We start from the raw sequence: 15,937 nt of genomic DNA on the forward strand, positions 1-15,937 counted from the left end.
GGAACCCAAATGGGAGTTTCCACTCCTAAACACAGCTCCAAAGCTTGTTTCCAGTGTTTGGGAGAAAAACAACAATAAGAAAAACCCAACCAACAAACAACCCAAAGAGGAGGTAGCATGTACCACAGTCATTGTTTATACCCCAGTGAATCAGATGCATTTGTACCACAATTACTCATTCTAACCTGTCGTGGAAATCCCACATATATATATATATATATCTATCTACACACAAATGCATAAACACACACACCAAGTAATAGACACAATACCTGCTCTAGGTCTGCTGCTGTTCTTTTATTTTCTCCTGTGGTATCTTGATATGGCAAAATGAAGAGTTCGGCAGAAGAGGGCAGACCAGGGAGCACTGCGACTAGAATATGCTTGCTTGCAATACCTGTTGCCTGATACATAGACAAAGAATGGACAGATAAACAGTGGGGATGGCACTGAATGCTGAGAGCTTCTTTGCTAAGGCATCACAGTACTTATACAAGTGCTGCAGGGTACATCTGGTACAACAGGGAGAATCTTGTTAAAAACCAATGCAGGTAAAAAGTCAGGGATTAAACATTTCCTGATCTAAGCTACTTTACCATGTTGTCCAGTAAAATATGCAGGGTCCTAAGGCAACAGTGATAATCAGACATGCTAAAAGGAGCTCCTAAATAACAGTTGCATATGTACCATTTGCTTTGTCTAAAATTAGCTATTTTAAAGTTATCTGACTATCCCAAGTTAGTCCCTGAGGTTCTTCATTTAGTCAGTGATAAGAAGCTGCATGTCAAAGGGCAAGGTATATGGGCAGAATTGCACTTTAGAGGTATGATTAGCCAAAACATCTTAAAAGCCTTGTGGAGACTCAGAGAGAGAGAAGATGATGAATCAAGTTTGAATCCCAACAGCCAAACAAATTCTCATAGTTCACATCCTGGGTCAATTCCACAAGTGAATGAGACCATTTATTTCTTTCTTTAGGTGTTAAAGATTGTATCAATATGCAAATTTATAATTTTTTGTCTTGTTGTCTGAAAATCTTAAGCAACCAGTTAAAACTCAAATCTCCCTTCAATGCAAATTAGCCAAATTCAGAAAAAAGTACTCCACAGGCATCACTATGAGGGTCGTCTCTGGTCATGGGTTTCAGCTGCTGTTACCATGACATCACACAATCAGATTGCAGAGTTATTCTCCAGAAAAGGAGCTAGTTTGGCCTTCAGGAAGTTTTGTGAGTCAAAAGAAGGAGAAACAGTTTGCTGAACCTTCCTCCATTGTCCCTTTGTGTTGTGGATTATCCAGCAAATGCATTTAAATCTCAAGGTTTTGATTTAAAACTTAAGTTTCCAAGTACTGAATTTAGTAGGTCACTTTTAACGGAAAAAAAAAAAGTGCCCTCAGATACAAGGACAGACCACAGCAGCTGGATGCAGCACAGAGATTCAGGACTTGCAACTCTCTCAGACATTAACTGGATCTAAAACTCATTAATTCTTCTCCCTAGTAGTTCAGAAGCAAAGAGTCAGAGCAGTTGTGTTTTTTAAAATGGATTTAGAAAAAAAACCTGTAACAACATAAAGGTCTCATATTCTTTCCAAGTATTCTGTGAAGCTGGGGCTTGCATTATTTGTGCTTGCCTAACAGGTTGTCCTAAGACGTCAAGAAAAAGACACAGTATTACCAGTTAATGGAAAGTCTTAATTTTCAGAGGCTGGGAATTATTTTTTTTGTCTGTAAGCTTTTGGCTGATCTACTCAGTTCATTCTTGTCTTCTTCATCCAAAGTGGGAGACAGGACTCAGTAACTCAATGATGTGAGCAAATAATTATGATTATAATAGAAAATATCCTATTTTGTGATAATATGAAATTATCCCTACTTAGAGAGAAGATCAGATTTTAGTAAAGAACTATAATTTCTTATGCAGAATTTTTATCCAGGTCTGTGGTAGTCTGTAATAAGAATGTAATACTTGAATAAAAGTTCATAAAAATTCTATAGCACAGCTATAATTTCCTATTGAATTATTTAGTTATTCAACTCATTTTTATACAGTTTACTTAATTGCTGTAGAAATCTATTGGTTTTATCTTCAATTTTTACAGGAACTTCTCACAAAGGCTTGTTTAAGGTGAATCATATAGCTATTTAAAGAGGGATAATTAGCTATCCATTTTTATTATTTTTTTTTCCTAAACAACAAAAAGACTCTGTGTTTTCACTGTTTTGCTTTTGGAATGTAGCCTTTGTACTGTAGTTTTATAATCCTTTTCTTTTTGGCTTTTGTTTGATTGAGTTGTTTATATTCTGAAAATTCATCCCGAAGACAAATGAATACTTGATACAGATATAAGTAAGTCAGAAGAACAAGCTCCAGAAAAATGTTCATTTTTTTCCTTTCCTCCTCTCCTCTTGTCTTTTGAGGATATTGAAGAAAAAAATCTCAGAAACAATCCAGACAAGTTTGTGTGCACCTGATTACTGCAGTGTCTTTCCAGTCTTTCTGCACAGATGATACCATGAATAAACATATAAGCTTGCTAATAACATCTACAAGACTTCTATCCTTTTGAAATCTGAGTATCTTTATTTTAAAAAAGCAGAAACCCTGTTTCAAGCAGTTCCTTTCTCTATTTTTCTGCTGAGCTGAGAAACCCCAGCTGCTTCTTCTAACTTTTCTTAGCCTCTCAGTTTGAAATCCAAATCTTCTGCCACACAAGAATATTTTTATGACATTCTGTTCCACAGTTAAAGAAGGAGCTTCAGAGCTTCTCCATAGCGTTGACAGGAAAAATAGCATCCAATCCTGACCCATGAACCTCATGCTATATGAAAGACATAAAGAATTTACTGTGGTGCTCTTCTCTGTAGTGAAAATTGGGGTTTCTTTTGTCTCCTTAACTTCCTACAGCATATTTGTAATTCCATTAGAATAGGACTACTTTACACTGTTACTAAAAAGAATAAACTGAAAGCTGACTCTGGAGCACCAGATTGTTATAGAATGGGATAATTTCACCTAAAATTTAGGATTCTGGCCTAAACCACTAACCTAGGCTCCTTTTATATTTGGTAGAAACAGAGAGACACCTTGAGAGAACAGCTGATCCAGTCCTAATGTAGGCACAAAGCAGAAATTTAACACAGGTTATGCACATTGCTTACCTCCACCAGAGCTTTCTTGACTACTCTACTGATGTCCCTTCTCCACTCTGGGATATCTGGATTGTAGTCATCCAGGTTTGGAGAGAATGATAACCGCAGGGACTGAAATTGCTCTGCAGATACAATGACACAATGGTGAGTAAAGACTGAAATGCCTTAGTGCCAAACGAGTGGGCAGAACCTAGTGAAACCCGCTGCAGCTCATGTTTTGCTTAATCAATCTGCAGGTGATGCACAGACTGTCAGAGAATCCAGCAGTGTGTCTAAGGGATTCACTGAGAGATTCACTGAGAGATTCAGAGAATCTGAGAGATTCGCTGCTCAAGTGTCACAGAACCGAAAAAGGTGATCAGTCCTTCCTTCAGTGGATAAATAGCACTGGAAAGGAGATGTAAATGAAATGCTACCTCCATCTTGACTTCTGAAGCAGGCAAGCCCTGTAAAAGAAGCTGTGATTGTACTCTCATAGACATGTCCCAAACACTTGAAATCTTAACTGGAAGGGGACAGTGATAAAGGTGGGGAGAGGACTAGCCTTGGAAAACTCTGTTAACAGAGATGCCCACATTGATCACTATGACCATGTGCTTAGTATAAACATCTAAAACTGGGATTCCCAGTGGTTCTTAGGCCTCATCTACACTATATATTTATGTGCCCTAACTGCTTCTGAGACCCAAGTACAATATCAAATCAGTACAGATTTCCGTAAACTGCAGCACACAGCATTGACTTATCTTTCAAGCTAAGCAGCTTTTGCATGCGTTAAGAGGCCTCTGCTGGCCAAGAAGGGGGAAAATCAGCTCACAATACAACCTAACATTTTGGCAATTGTGTAGGATGTCCAAATATTGATAGAGCAGATGCAGAGGGCTCTGGGAAGGAGAATCAATGTTCTGCAATCATCTCAGTCTGGACTAATGTCAGTCAGTGGCCTTCAGAAATGTTATGCTGAACTGATAATTCTGGAACCGAGTTTATAACCTCACTCAAAGCATCTTGTAATAAAGACCTCACGTTGCTGCCAGCTAACCTGGCTCTCTAGCTCTTGACTATGGAGAATTGTATGAGAAATGAAGGGGGAAGAGCTCACCATACACAGCAATGGTCTTTGTGTCCTGAAGAATGGTGTTTCCTGCTGAGACCTGAACAGTGATGGTGTTCATCCCTTCCACAGAAAATGTGAACGTGATGCTCCCTTCCAATGTGATCAGTGGCTGCAAATGTATCAGAAAAGGAGAAATTAAGTTAATTTGGCTGGTAAGGAAAACCAAAAATGAGTTTGACTCTCTAGCCTCTTGGGATGGTTTGGGGTGTCAGTTCCAGCTTGGAAACTTAAGACTTAGAAGAAGTCCTGTGACATGGAAGCCAATTTTCTAGAGAGGACCCAGGGATTCATGTGGTGATGTCCTCCTGAAGCTCAAAGTAAGGTATCTATAATTTCCAAAAGAGCTAAGTTTTAAGAACACAGTATTTCCTTCCCACTTAGCATGCTGACCATTCTGGATCCCATGTTAAAGTGTTCATCTTTGCTGCACTCCTAATACAAGGGCTTGTAAGACTCACCGCTCAGGTGTCACACTCCTTTCCCAGATCTAGCTGTGATTTGTTTAAGGTGACTCAAGGAGGTTGTGACAGAACCAGGAGGCAAATTAAGATTTCTCAGCTGTCCTCCCATGTTATCCTTAGACAGGGAGATGTCATTTTTGGAAAGTGATAGTGTTTAGAGAGGACACAGATCCCCTCCGCTCGCTTTACTATGCAACCAGTTATCAATGAGTTGTGTCCCCTTTCAGCAGTCTCTGCCCTAACTTCTGTTTTTGCTTATTAATGAACTCTGGGTGAGATCTTCAAAGCACCCAGTATTAAGACAAACTCTATTGCCATTGTAGCCTAGTAAAACTCTCACTTCAATGAAAACAGAGTTAGACCAACTCTGATCACTTATGAGCTTAGCAGATCAGAGGGAAGGTTAAAAGGTGACAATCACAGCCTGTAAGTACCTCTAGGGGGAGACGATTTCTGATAGTACAGAGAGTTCTTTAATCTACACACAAAGGCATAACAAGATCCAACAGCTTGAAACCGAAGCTAGATAAATTCAGACTACAAACACAGTGCAATGTGTTCAATGCTCAGGATAATTAGGTGTGGGGAAATAGTTGTGGGAGAGGGTAAGAAAGAGAAGCAGTGAATTCTCTACCATCTGATGGAATTTATTAGCGCAAAACAACAACAACAAAAAGTCAGGTTCTGCCTTAATCACAAAAAGTTAAATAAAGCAGAACGTACTGATGAAACTCTCTGACCTGCGTTATACAGAAGACAACCATGTGGGGTTGAAGGTCCCACTTGGCTCTACAAAATCTATTGAGAATCTCTTCCCTCATAAACTAATTAGGGTCTCTGAGTACTTCAGCCTCAAAGATAGGTAAAATAACAGCTATAATGCTCGTGCAGATTTACCAACACTGCAAGCACAGAGGCAGCAGAATGTGGTGCATGCTGTTCTCATATCTGAGCAGAGCCCAGAGGCAGGGAGGTGTGTTGGGAAGCATTTTATCCACCAATAGCACATGATAATAATGTCTTGTTGCACATGTGGTTTAGCATAAGTGTGGGGACTCAGGATTGGGCTCAGTGTATTTAAGGGGGGGGCACAGAACTGATGTCAGCCTCTTCCCTTGCTAGTCACCAGAGAAATGAGGTTTAAACTCTAGGGCTATGTAAAGTCAGTTCCAGATATAAAAAAAGCTACAGTTTGAAAGGTTAGTTTCCTAAAAAAAAATCAAAACCCCAGAGTTTTTTTGTTGTTATTACTGAAGAAGGGAAGGTGGGGAAAAGCACAGTACAAACTCTTCTAGATTTTGGTTCACTACATCCACCTTGGATATAAATATAGGGAGAAATCTTTTGGTAATTTGCATGAAATGGCAATAAACCCTACAGCTAAGTCACAGCAACAAACACAAAGCAGTTCCTACATTTCAGTGTTGGTATGTCAAAGCACCATTAGTGTCTCAGTCTCTAGTTTATATTTTTCTTTTGTAACTATTTTTAGAAGTATTCCCAGATCCCTTTCTCCCTCCTCAGTCAGACAGATCCTCCAGGATTATTTTGATCTCAGTCCATAGGGAATACAAACCTCTGTGTTGTTCCCAAACCACCAGACAAAAGTAAGTGTTCCCACTTGGCTTGGCCACAGTACTGCCGTGGCGTTGACCTCCTTGTTCTTTGTGGTGACGAATGGTAGAGATAAGTGAACATGTTCCAGGGGACCTGCAGAGACAGAAGCAGCAGGTGAGTCCTTTCTCTGTCCAAAATGCCAACCTGAGGGAGAACAGAACTGAGGGGATATCCATTGGTTTAGGGGAGAGAAGTCCTCAAATCACTGTGGGGCATGACAGTTAATGTTTTGGCTTTGTGTCATTTCTAGAGAGGCAAGCTTAAATCTGTTCCTCATAGAACAGGAGCTACCCCTGTACCTGGAGCTGAAAAACTTGGGACTGTCTGCTGCATGAACATCTTATACTCAGGGTCTTTATACGCAACTTAAACAAGTGGCAGAGCCCTGTTATGTGAATATGGCCTTCACTGGGAAGACATAAGAATGTGCAGGAGAAATGGTTTCAGTGGACATGAAACACCTCTGCTGATGCAAGCTGCTATGATTTGGTGAACTTCAGCAGTGGTGTACCTATTTATATCAGCTGAAACTATCTGAAGGCAGCTATTCACTGAGTGCCTTCATTTTAATGTTACCTTATACTCCCTCCTTTTCCTCAATAAATTCTTTTATTTCTTTAGTATAAACAGAACATAATTCATTCAACAAGTGACATTATGCCCAGGGTTACAGATTTCCCATCTTCTGGAGGCCTCTGTTGTTACATCTTGTCCTATAGATTATTTTTTAAAATGTGTTCTGACTGTTCACTTAGAGAATAAAGCAACTGTCCTGAGAGTAACAGAGAAAGAAAAAGAAAGAAACCCCAGGTGACATGGGGACATGGGTTTCTTAAACAAATTAAGGCCCATCTACATGTCTTCAATCTGCAGGCTCCCCAGAGATAAGCAGAGACCACAGCCAGGGAGGATTGATTGCATTGTCCTTATGGAGTTGAGATACATTGCTAGAGGATTTTATATATTTCAGGAGAGGATTTTTCAGGACATAACCCATGTACGTATCACCACTTAGACCTTGCTTTTTAATCTAAAGGAAAACCACACATTTTGGAGCAAGCACCCTGTACCCCTATACAGCATACATAGGCAGAGAGAGAGAGATATGAAAAAAATCTCACAAATCAAACTGTATATATAATGCCAGAATAAACAAGGACCAGTGTTCCAGACTTATTACTGAAATGCAGCTTTCTCTGGGCTGTAGACACAGCTGCTGCTTAACCTGAAGCAGCCCAATTAAGAGCTATCCATGATCAGACTAACCAAAGCTGGCTATAGACCAGACTGTGGCTCATTTTTCCTTTTAAAATCAGCAGTCAACAGTCTTCTTGAAAATTCATGAGAAGCCAGAATTTTACCCTTATTATTTTAATTGCATTCCCCTGCTCAGTTACGTTTCCATGACCAGGCCATGCCTGCTTTCAGCGAGACCCTCAGATCTGAAAAACAGCAGCTTCCCAGGCTAAATATTTTGCAGCTCTGGTACCCTTTAGGATGTTTGCCAAACACCCAATGGCAGCACAGCCCTCTAAAAAAATGCATTTCCTAACACCGGATGCGGTGGCAGCAGTGACAGTGGAGTCCATATAAAGTCTAATACACTCCAACATAACTGCATAGCTGCTCTGAATACATCTCAAATGATCCTGCGCTGCAGAGAGTGCCCAGCACCTCCTTGGACCTCCACCATATGCCAGCTAGGAAAGAACATGAAAGGCCAGTTCTGCCTGACTATTTCTGTGCACATAGCTGATGGGTCAAAGTGGCTGAAATGCTGAACTATTATCTGGCCAGCAGATGGGGATAGCTCACTCCGGATAGGCCCTTAGCTTGGTAGCAGACTGCTTTCTCCCAGGTAAGTTTGAAGGGAATTCAAGAGAATCCGTTTCTGAGCTTCAAGCAGGGTGATGGGGACTACAGACCTTCACCTGCCCGGGGAAAAAAACTGTGTACAAGTCCCAGACAACAGAAAGGGAGAAGCTTCTCAAAAGGTTCACTTGGGCAGGTGATGTTATTCTGAAGCATTCAGGCAAATGCATAACTAACTTTGCAGGGGAAAATTTTGACCAGTCAGGACAGTTCAGAGACAGCCTGTTGCCTGGAGAAGCAGTTTATATACAATTTACTGTCCATCCACCCCAAAATGCTCCTGCCTCACAATAACATGCATTTCTGGATCCCTGGACCAACTGCAGTAAAGACACTGCTACTGTGCACTGGCCCCATGGCTGCAGCAGGATGAGGAGGGCATGGGATGGAGGCTTAACTCTTATCTTTGAGATCACAAGCACTGGTTCAGTGCCTGCAGTTCTCCCCTCAGCAAGGCTGCTGGCCACAGGTAAGGAAGGGTGTTGGAAGGCCCAGACCTGGCTGCGCACACACTCATGTATTAACCCCGTAACAAGGGGTCACCAAGTTAGTAGCCCTTCCTAAAACTCTCTGGATCAAGGCTGCACACTGCTTTTCTGTGGTGGATCTTAGCAATACGGTGTGTGTATTTATTGTAAGGACAGATAATTTTACAGAACTCCCCAAGGGCCAAGCTCATACACCCCACGCAGAATACTCAGCAGAGAGCTGAGTGGCAATGCAAGCATTTAAATAGGATTTAGAAGCTTTTGTGAATCTGGGTGTTAGGGTCTGGAGGGGAGTGGATATACTGTACATCTCTGTCCTCAGAAAATCTATTGCTAGTCTGAGTGGCACCATGCACAGTCTGCAACCTGTTTTGAAGTCCCTAATTCTTGTCATGTAGAGAAAGGTAAGACATATCCCGTAGAGCTGTCACTTCTCCAGGGGGTCAGGCACGTATCATCTGCGCCTGGTTGCAACAGTCATACAGGATTTAAGTCCTATGCTGGCATTATGTATGTAAAACACAGAAACATACACTATCAGCTGTAAAGTCACATGAACATGCCTGAATATTGTTTATTCCCTGTACTGCTTAAACAATCAAAATGGTTCTTAAGCCTTTAATGTCTCAAGAAAATGGATTAAAACAGCTATAAAGCAGAAAGCCACTATGAGTGAGAGTGAAGGCTGGACCCCTGCCTTCCATTTTGTAGCTGTTGCATGAGAAAGCAGCTGTTGCTTCAGTGGCCTGATTATTTTGCAGATAGGCTGAGGGTGTGCAACTGTCCCCATGGAATAGTCTCTTGTCAAACAGTGAACGATTACAAACCCTGCTCACAAGAGGCTGTCAGAACCTCTTGCGAAAAATCAACCACCAAAACACTTCTCCATTTGTTTCCAATGACCTTTACAAAGATTTAAAATAAAAAAAAAGACCACGGCTCCTGTTGAGCTGACTTTCATAACCAGCAGCAGTGGGAGGAGGATTTCTGCATTCAGAGCCCACAGCAGTTCCCGTGATAATTACCCAAGCACACGCAGGGAGGCAGACTAGAATATGACTCCAGAACCGAAGAAATGACACAAAAGTTATATATGTCAATTCTGAGCAGACGCCCTTTTCACTACCTTACTTAGGGTGATACTTAAATAACTAAAAAAATCAGTAGCTGTCTAAAAGCTGAGAATTTACCTTGATTCACCAGTGCCTCAGCACTGAAGTGCTAAATCCCCAAATCAAAATCCCAGGCTTCACAATAAGCTAATTTATGAATACAGTTATTTTTTCAAGGTATTATGAGCTGTCCAAACATGTGGTGTACTGAAGGATTATATGACATAACAGTTTGCCAAAGACTGGGATCTATCAGATTAGGGAATCATAAACAGTACACTATGATCGTGAACTGAACGTCTTTTTGAAGTGAGGATCTTAGGGAGATATTTGCTCCTACTTCTCTCGTGCTCCTTATAAACCTCCTATCTCCCACAGCTATACCTCCCACTGCTCCCATCTGTTGATATGACAGTGCACCATTAAAGAGCTGCCCTCTTCCACTGAAGAGGCAGCTGCTTTCATGCTGTATGAAGAAACTCCAAAACTAGTGTTAAAGTATATGGAATATGATAAATTATCTAGACAATATGTGGAGTTAATTTGGGAGAGGATAAGTGGTATTTCTGTTAGCATAACTTTAAATTTTGGAATTTCCTTTTTTTCAGTAAATATGGCACAGAGGCACACAGTTGAAAACATAAATCATCAACAAAAAACCCCACTGTATAAAGAAATTGATGGCCCCAAACAAAATCCATTACAGATGTTACAAAATTCCAATAATAGGTTGACCCTTCGGGTTCATAACCCTGTGGTAGAATACATATGAAACAACACATTGCTGGTTTTATGCAAGGACTTGAGATATATTTCAGTTGTAAATCAGAGACAGCTGAAGTATAAAAAGGTTAAAAGGAACAGCAGAGGAGCAATGTGAAGATAACATTTTTTCTTGTAATACTCTTTAACACCAAGATTTTGGTTCCTATGACAACAGAAAGACTCAAATGCACTGGTTTCCATCCCAGAGGTGGTTGTATTTCATTAGAGGGCAAAACATAGTACAATGTAAAAGTCAAGGCTTTTAAAAGTGATTAAAGATCCTGGATGTCTTTGTTTTTTTGGAAGTGTAAACATGTTAATAAAGGTGCATTTCAGAAAGGGCTGGACACTCCTTTGAGGTGTCCCAAATTAGACTACCCAAAATCAGAGGTGGAACATGGTTTAAAAAGAAAATGTGACTATTGCCTGTGGTTCCTCTCAGTCTGGAATTCTCTGCTGGAGGAGAGACAAACATCATATCCCATCATTCTGCTCCCAGCTGCAAAGTCCCAAATGTCATCTCTAAGGACAAGTAATAATTTTTTAAAGAATGACAGAAGTTAACAATGAGCATGAACATACATACACGTTACATGCAGGTAGAGGACAGCGTTATCAGAACCCAGGCTGTTTTCCACCAGCGCAGTCACTCGGAATATGCCCACGTTCTGGTAGACGTGCTTGATCCCATCTTCTGTCGAGCTGAGATTGGCATATGACACAGCAATGCCATCTCCAAAATCCACCTGAATGAGGGATCTCTGGAGGTCTCCCTGTGGTGATAGAAAAGAGAAAGGGTTGGAATAGACTCTGCTTTTCTTTTGAGAGACTGGATCAATGGAGTGACCTAAACCAACCAGAGAATAGTCACAAGGTCTGATGTTACCAGAGGAAAGGTGATCACTTCATCAACTTGCTCAGTTGTCAGTGGAGAGAAAGTGACCTCCTCTTGAGGCTGACTCAGCTGCACCATGAAGGAGGTGTCCTCCAAGGTGTGTCCTGTAGCCCTGCTTTCACAATTATCAGGGGGACTAGGGGATTTTCTGAAAAATATGCTGGCACCTCTCCCTGGGTTTCCTTATAGAGAGGAGCAGGGTTGTAGTGGGGAATGGGGCACATCTCAGCAAACACTCAGGACATGAGTAGCTATTGAGATTGCCTCAGGAATCTTTGGAATAACCTATGTTGTGAACTTTTGTATTTTAAACCATAAAAAGCAGGAAGATAATAAAACAGAGAAGTTCTCAGAGAAGGGTCAACTATATCAAAGTGGTGGGGTGTCAAAAGAACCGCTTCAGCCTCACGTGATAATGACAGCTTACAGCAGTTTATGGCTTGCTCAGTGGCCTGATTTAAAATGAGCTGGATTTGTATTTATTTCAGAACAGCTACCAACACTACTGACACTAAGTGGGACCCTTTGTGCCTGCCCCAGAAGGGAAGGGCTAATGAATTGACAGAGCTGATTAAACTCTTCTCCTCCTGCCCAGAGATAATCCCAGCAGAGTAGGTTTGTGGTATAACTCAGACTGCAGCTTTGTGACATTAGTCTCCTGGGCTGCTAATCTAGCATGTTTCAGAATTGTTACAATAAATTACAATAAATAAATAAAAATCACAGTTGGGAAACAAACAAACCAATCCCACCGCAAACCAAAAGCCAAGGATATCAGGGATCTATCTGTATTCTCCATGCTAAAACAGGGATCCGCTAATGTGAAACAATCCTATAACATGTTTTAATCTTCCACTCCCGCAACTGAATTCCAGCCTGGTGCATGCAGCTTCATCAAACTCTGTGTCAGGGTCACCCAGCCCCAAAAGGCTTTTAAAACCCAGAAGAGGGGAGAGATGTAATTTCCTTATTCTGCTTTACACACAAAAATAATTTTTTTTATTTTTCTGGTTGCAAGCCTGTTTAAAAGACAGAAAAGTGAGCCATGCTTGCATACAAAAAAAATCCATATAACCTATGTCACACACACTAGAAACACCTGCAAGATTTTCTCATATCACAGGACAGTGATATGCCTATGGCAAGGGCAGTTTCTGCTAGCCGAATAGTTACACAGCCTACACTGACCTATTAAACAACCGTGGCTGCTATGGATCCTCTCCCTTTCAGGTAACATGCAGTAGCTTGTCTTAACTTTAAGCATTCTTACTCCTTTTGAAAGTCCCCCTCAGTGGCTCTGCATGATGCTTATGCTAGGTATGTTCACGCTTGCTGGCTGTTGCTATGGAGCAGCTCACTCCGCAGCCTGCCGTGCTGAAGCAGCTGCCACTGTCTGTAAGAATGCTGGTAAATTAATAGCTGAGGGCAGTTCATAAAATTGGCTGAAAGGACATTTAATTTGCTTTGGTTTGGATTCCTTTTCCTTTTTTCTTCTGTGTTGTTTTTCTTTTCCCTTAAGAGAGAAACAGTCCTCTTGACACCCAACCGGAATGCAAGGTACTCGTCTAAATGGTTGGCATCAGGCAGGTTTCCACATCAGAAATGGAAATGTGTGTGTGTGTGTGTGAGTATGAGAGGGAATGGTAACATAAGCTTTATGTTCCTCAAGTTCTCTCAGTCTTTTTATAACTTCTTGTGAAGGCAGAAATAGTGGAGGCTTGTCTGAATGGAAGACAGGAGGAGCAGAGCTATACCTGAGAATGGCAAGAGAGACAAATTTTCCCATATGCTCTCTTTTTACAGGCTGAAATTGTAGTCATTACACTGCCCTGGCACCCTGCAGCAAGCTCCATTGCTTCCAAATGGATGAGACAAAAATAACTGTGTTGCTCTATTCTGGAGGATCCCAGACTGAAGGTGTGGCAGGGGAAAGACATGCCTTGAAGAGTCACATGTCTGGGGATTCCTACAGATATCTCATGCCATTTCCTTCCTGGTGTCTTGAAGGTAAAGACAGCAACTCCCTGTTCTCCTCTTGAGAGCACCAGAGAGGGCAAAGGAACCCTAAGGTGCCGAGACATTACTGAGAAGGCAAACATGAGTATCCTTTTAGAAAGAAACAGAAGGATCTTGCATGTTAACTCAGCTCCAGGTTGCCCTTGGGTAGTTCTTCACTAAATTTCTTTTAGTAATTAACTTGGTAACATCTGGAGTTTTCAATTACATATTGTCAAACCTAAGAAAGGCGCTTGAGCAATGCAAACTGCTAAGGCCTCCATTCAGCAAAGCTCTCAACAAATTCTTCATTGGATGCTTCACTAGAAGTTTAAGCACCTGCTTATGTTCTTTGAGACACAAATTGCTGAGGCAAGGGCTGCCACCTGTGTTACACAGAAGATCAAACTAGGGGGATCATGCCAGTCCTCATGAAGAGCCATGAGGAACACAGGAGATGGTTTTAAGTATGGAGTTATGTCCTTCGTTGAGCTGAGTTATTTGTATGTGTGCAGTTTCAAACATGGTTTGAGCACCCCTGACTCTTTGACTGAGCCAACAGAAGGCATTGAATGGTATGTGCCTCCACAGACAGAAGTGAACATTCATGAGCTCCTCAGCTCTGACCCCTGTCAGAGGGGGAAATATATTCTCTCAAGCGCACAGTGCTGGACTTTGGACCAAAGACAGAGATCCCTGGAGTACCCTTAGAAGTTCTCCCAATTCCTCTAGGTCCATCATCACTAGGGTTTTAGTCATCTTTTCTTACTGAAAAAGAGATGATGTTTTTGAACAGTAAAGCCACAGCACTGGGACAAAAGCTGTTCACATGGTTAAAACTGTACCACCATAGAGATCCTGCTGGCTTTATCATGTCTGAGTATATTTGTGGTCATGCAGTTCAAGTCTGTTTCAGGCCAAGGTATATTCCTCTGCATATTTGAGGTAGCAGAGGAAGATGAAAAGGTTGACAGCATTTTAGAACAGCCCAGTTTCTGCAAGTGTCAAAATTTGTGCTCTAATGAATGTTTTTTCTCTTGTCTTCATTTTGTCCATAGCCATGAAACCCATGGTGTCTACAGGTGCTGCCAGGGAAGGGAGCCATTTCCAAGGCATGCAAGATTCAGATTTCAATTTTTCTTCCAATTTCCCTAGGGAGAAAAGATGCTGACAGAGACATGTGAAAATCTAATTAGAGAAGAGCTTTAGCTGCTGTTCCCCCAGTCTTTTTCATTTGTCTTGGCCTTTCCTGTTTTGTTTTAAAACCCTTTGAACTGGAAATAAATTTTCCATTCAGTAAGATCCAGGCTATAACACTTCTCTGAAAATGCCACATTTTGAAAAGCTGACATTTAAAATTCTAGCTTAGGAAGTGGAAGACAAAAGTCAGGAAAATAAAGAGGCTGTGTTTTGACTTGTTCTAATGTTTTATCTGTGCCAAGTAAGAGCACAGGCAGAATAAGACAGGAAGAGAAAGCAGGTGAGCCAAAATCAAAACATTTCCCATATAGCCCACACCTGATCTACATCAACCCCAGCTTTATCTGTCTCAGGCAGCTTTCCAGAGCCACTTGGAAGTGGCTGTTTCACTGAGAGAAGTTTTGTTTTGCAACAATTTGATGCATATACATACATCTTGCAAAAATCTCTCCTGTTGCTTGTTCCAGCTTCTCCTTGTCATTTTGACAAGCCCAATACTACATGATAGGGTTTTTCTGAAGCTTTTAGCTCGATTAAGGCAGACACAAAACTCCCTGCACCACTTCTGCAGCCACAGCAAAGCACTTGGATGCAATCACCACCAAGCTATCTTTGGGCAGCCTCTCTGGCCTTCATTGTAAGAGGTCTTTAGCGCCAGTGCTCTAAGGCATCAAGGGAGAAATGTGCCAAGTTGGCTGCTTGTGGTGATATCTCTGCATTCAGCTCCTGTATTTTAATCACACTAAGCTAATCAGCAACCAATTACAACAGCTGAAAAAATCAAAGTACTTTTGATGGATGTTTTTTACCTCATACTTGGTATATGCAATATGCACGAACTTGGATATAACCTGATATAACCCTGGATATAACCTGGATATAACACTACAATCTTGATAAACACTTTAGTCCAGCCAAAGACTTAAGCATATGCTGAACTTTAAGCATATGACTACTACTTTTAGCCTGAAAAGAAGCCCTTGGATTTAAAAACAAGTTTCCCAACGCCTCATATTATGCCCTTTACTTATACAACATTTGTTATGAAAATGTAAATCAGAAATTTACTGTTTTCTAAGTGATTTTCTCATTAAATGACCAGGCAGTTTCCAAGCATACAAAAAAGATTCCCCTCCCTCCTTTCCCTCTCTGCCCTCCAAAGCCAAATGCATATTTTTCCATTGTCTTGCTAAAAGAATAAGAGTCGAGAGTGTACACAAGACCTGGATGCTTCCAAAAAACTCTGTGAAGCTTCCTGCCTC

The 15,937-nt window shown here is 41.2% G+C and overlaps 1 protein-coding gene and 1 long non-coding RNA gene across 2 annotated transcripts in view; one reads left to right on the forward strand and one right to left on the reverse strand.

The window, feature by feature from the left end:
• Positions 1-15,937, forward strand: part of LOC141946072 (uncharacterized) — a 180,195-nt gene that overhangs the window by 160,313 nt on the left and 3,945 nt on the right. The window lies entirely within an intron of this gene.
• LOC141946071 (VPS10 domain-containing receptor SorCS1-like) overlaps positions 1-15,937 on the reverse strand; it is a 296,692-nt gene that overhangs the window by 19,230 nt on the left and 261,525 nt on the right. The window contains exons 19-23 of the mRNA XM_074875239.1: positions 11,172-11,358; positions 6,308-6,441; positions 4,256-4,379; positions 3,163-3,275; positions 273-404 (exon numbers count right to left, since the gene is read on the reverse strand). Of these exons, the coding sequence (XP_074731340.1) occupies positions 273-404; positions 3,163-3,275; positions 4,256-4,379; positions 6,308-6,441; positions 11,172-11,358 (690 nt within the window). The remainder of the gene's footprint in view (positions 1-272; positions 405-3,162; positions 3,276-4,255; positions 4,380-6,307; positions 6,442-11,171; positions 11,359-15,937) is intronic.

Source organism: Strix uralensis, chromosome 7 (assembly GCF_047716275.1).
Source record: "Strix uralensis isolate ZFMK-TIS-50842 chromosome 7, bStrUra1, whole genome shotgun sequence".
Lineage (NCBI taxonomy): Eukaryota > Metazoa > Chordata > Aves > Strigiformes > Strigidae > Strix > Strix uralensis.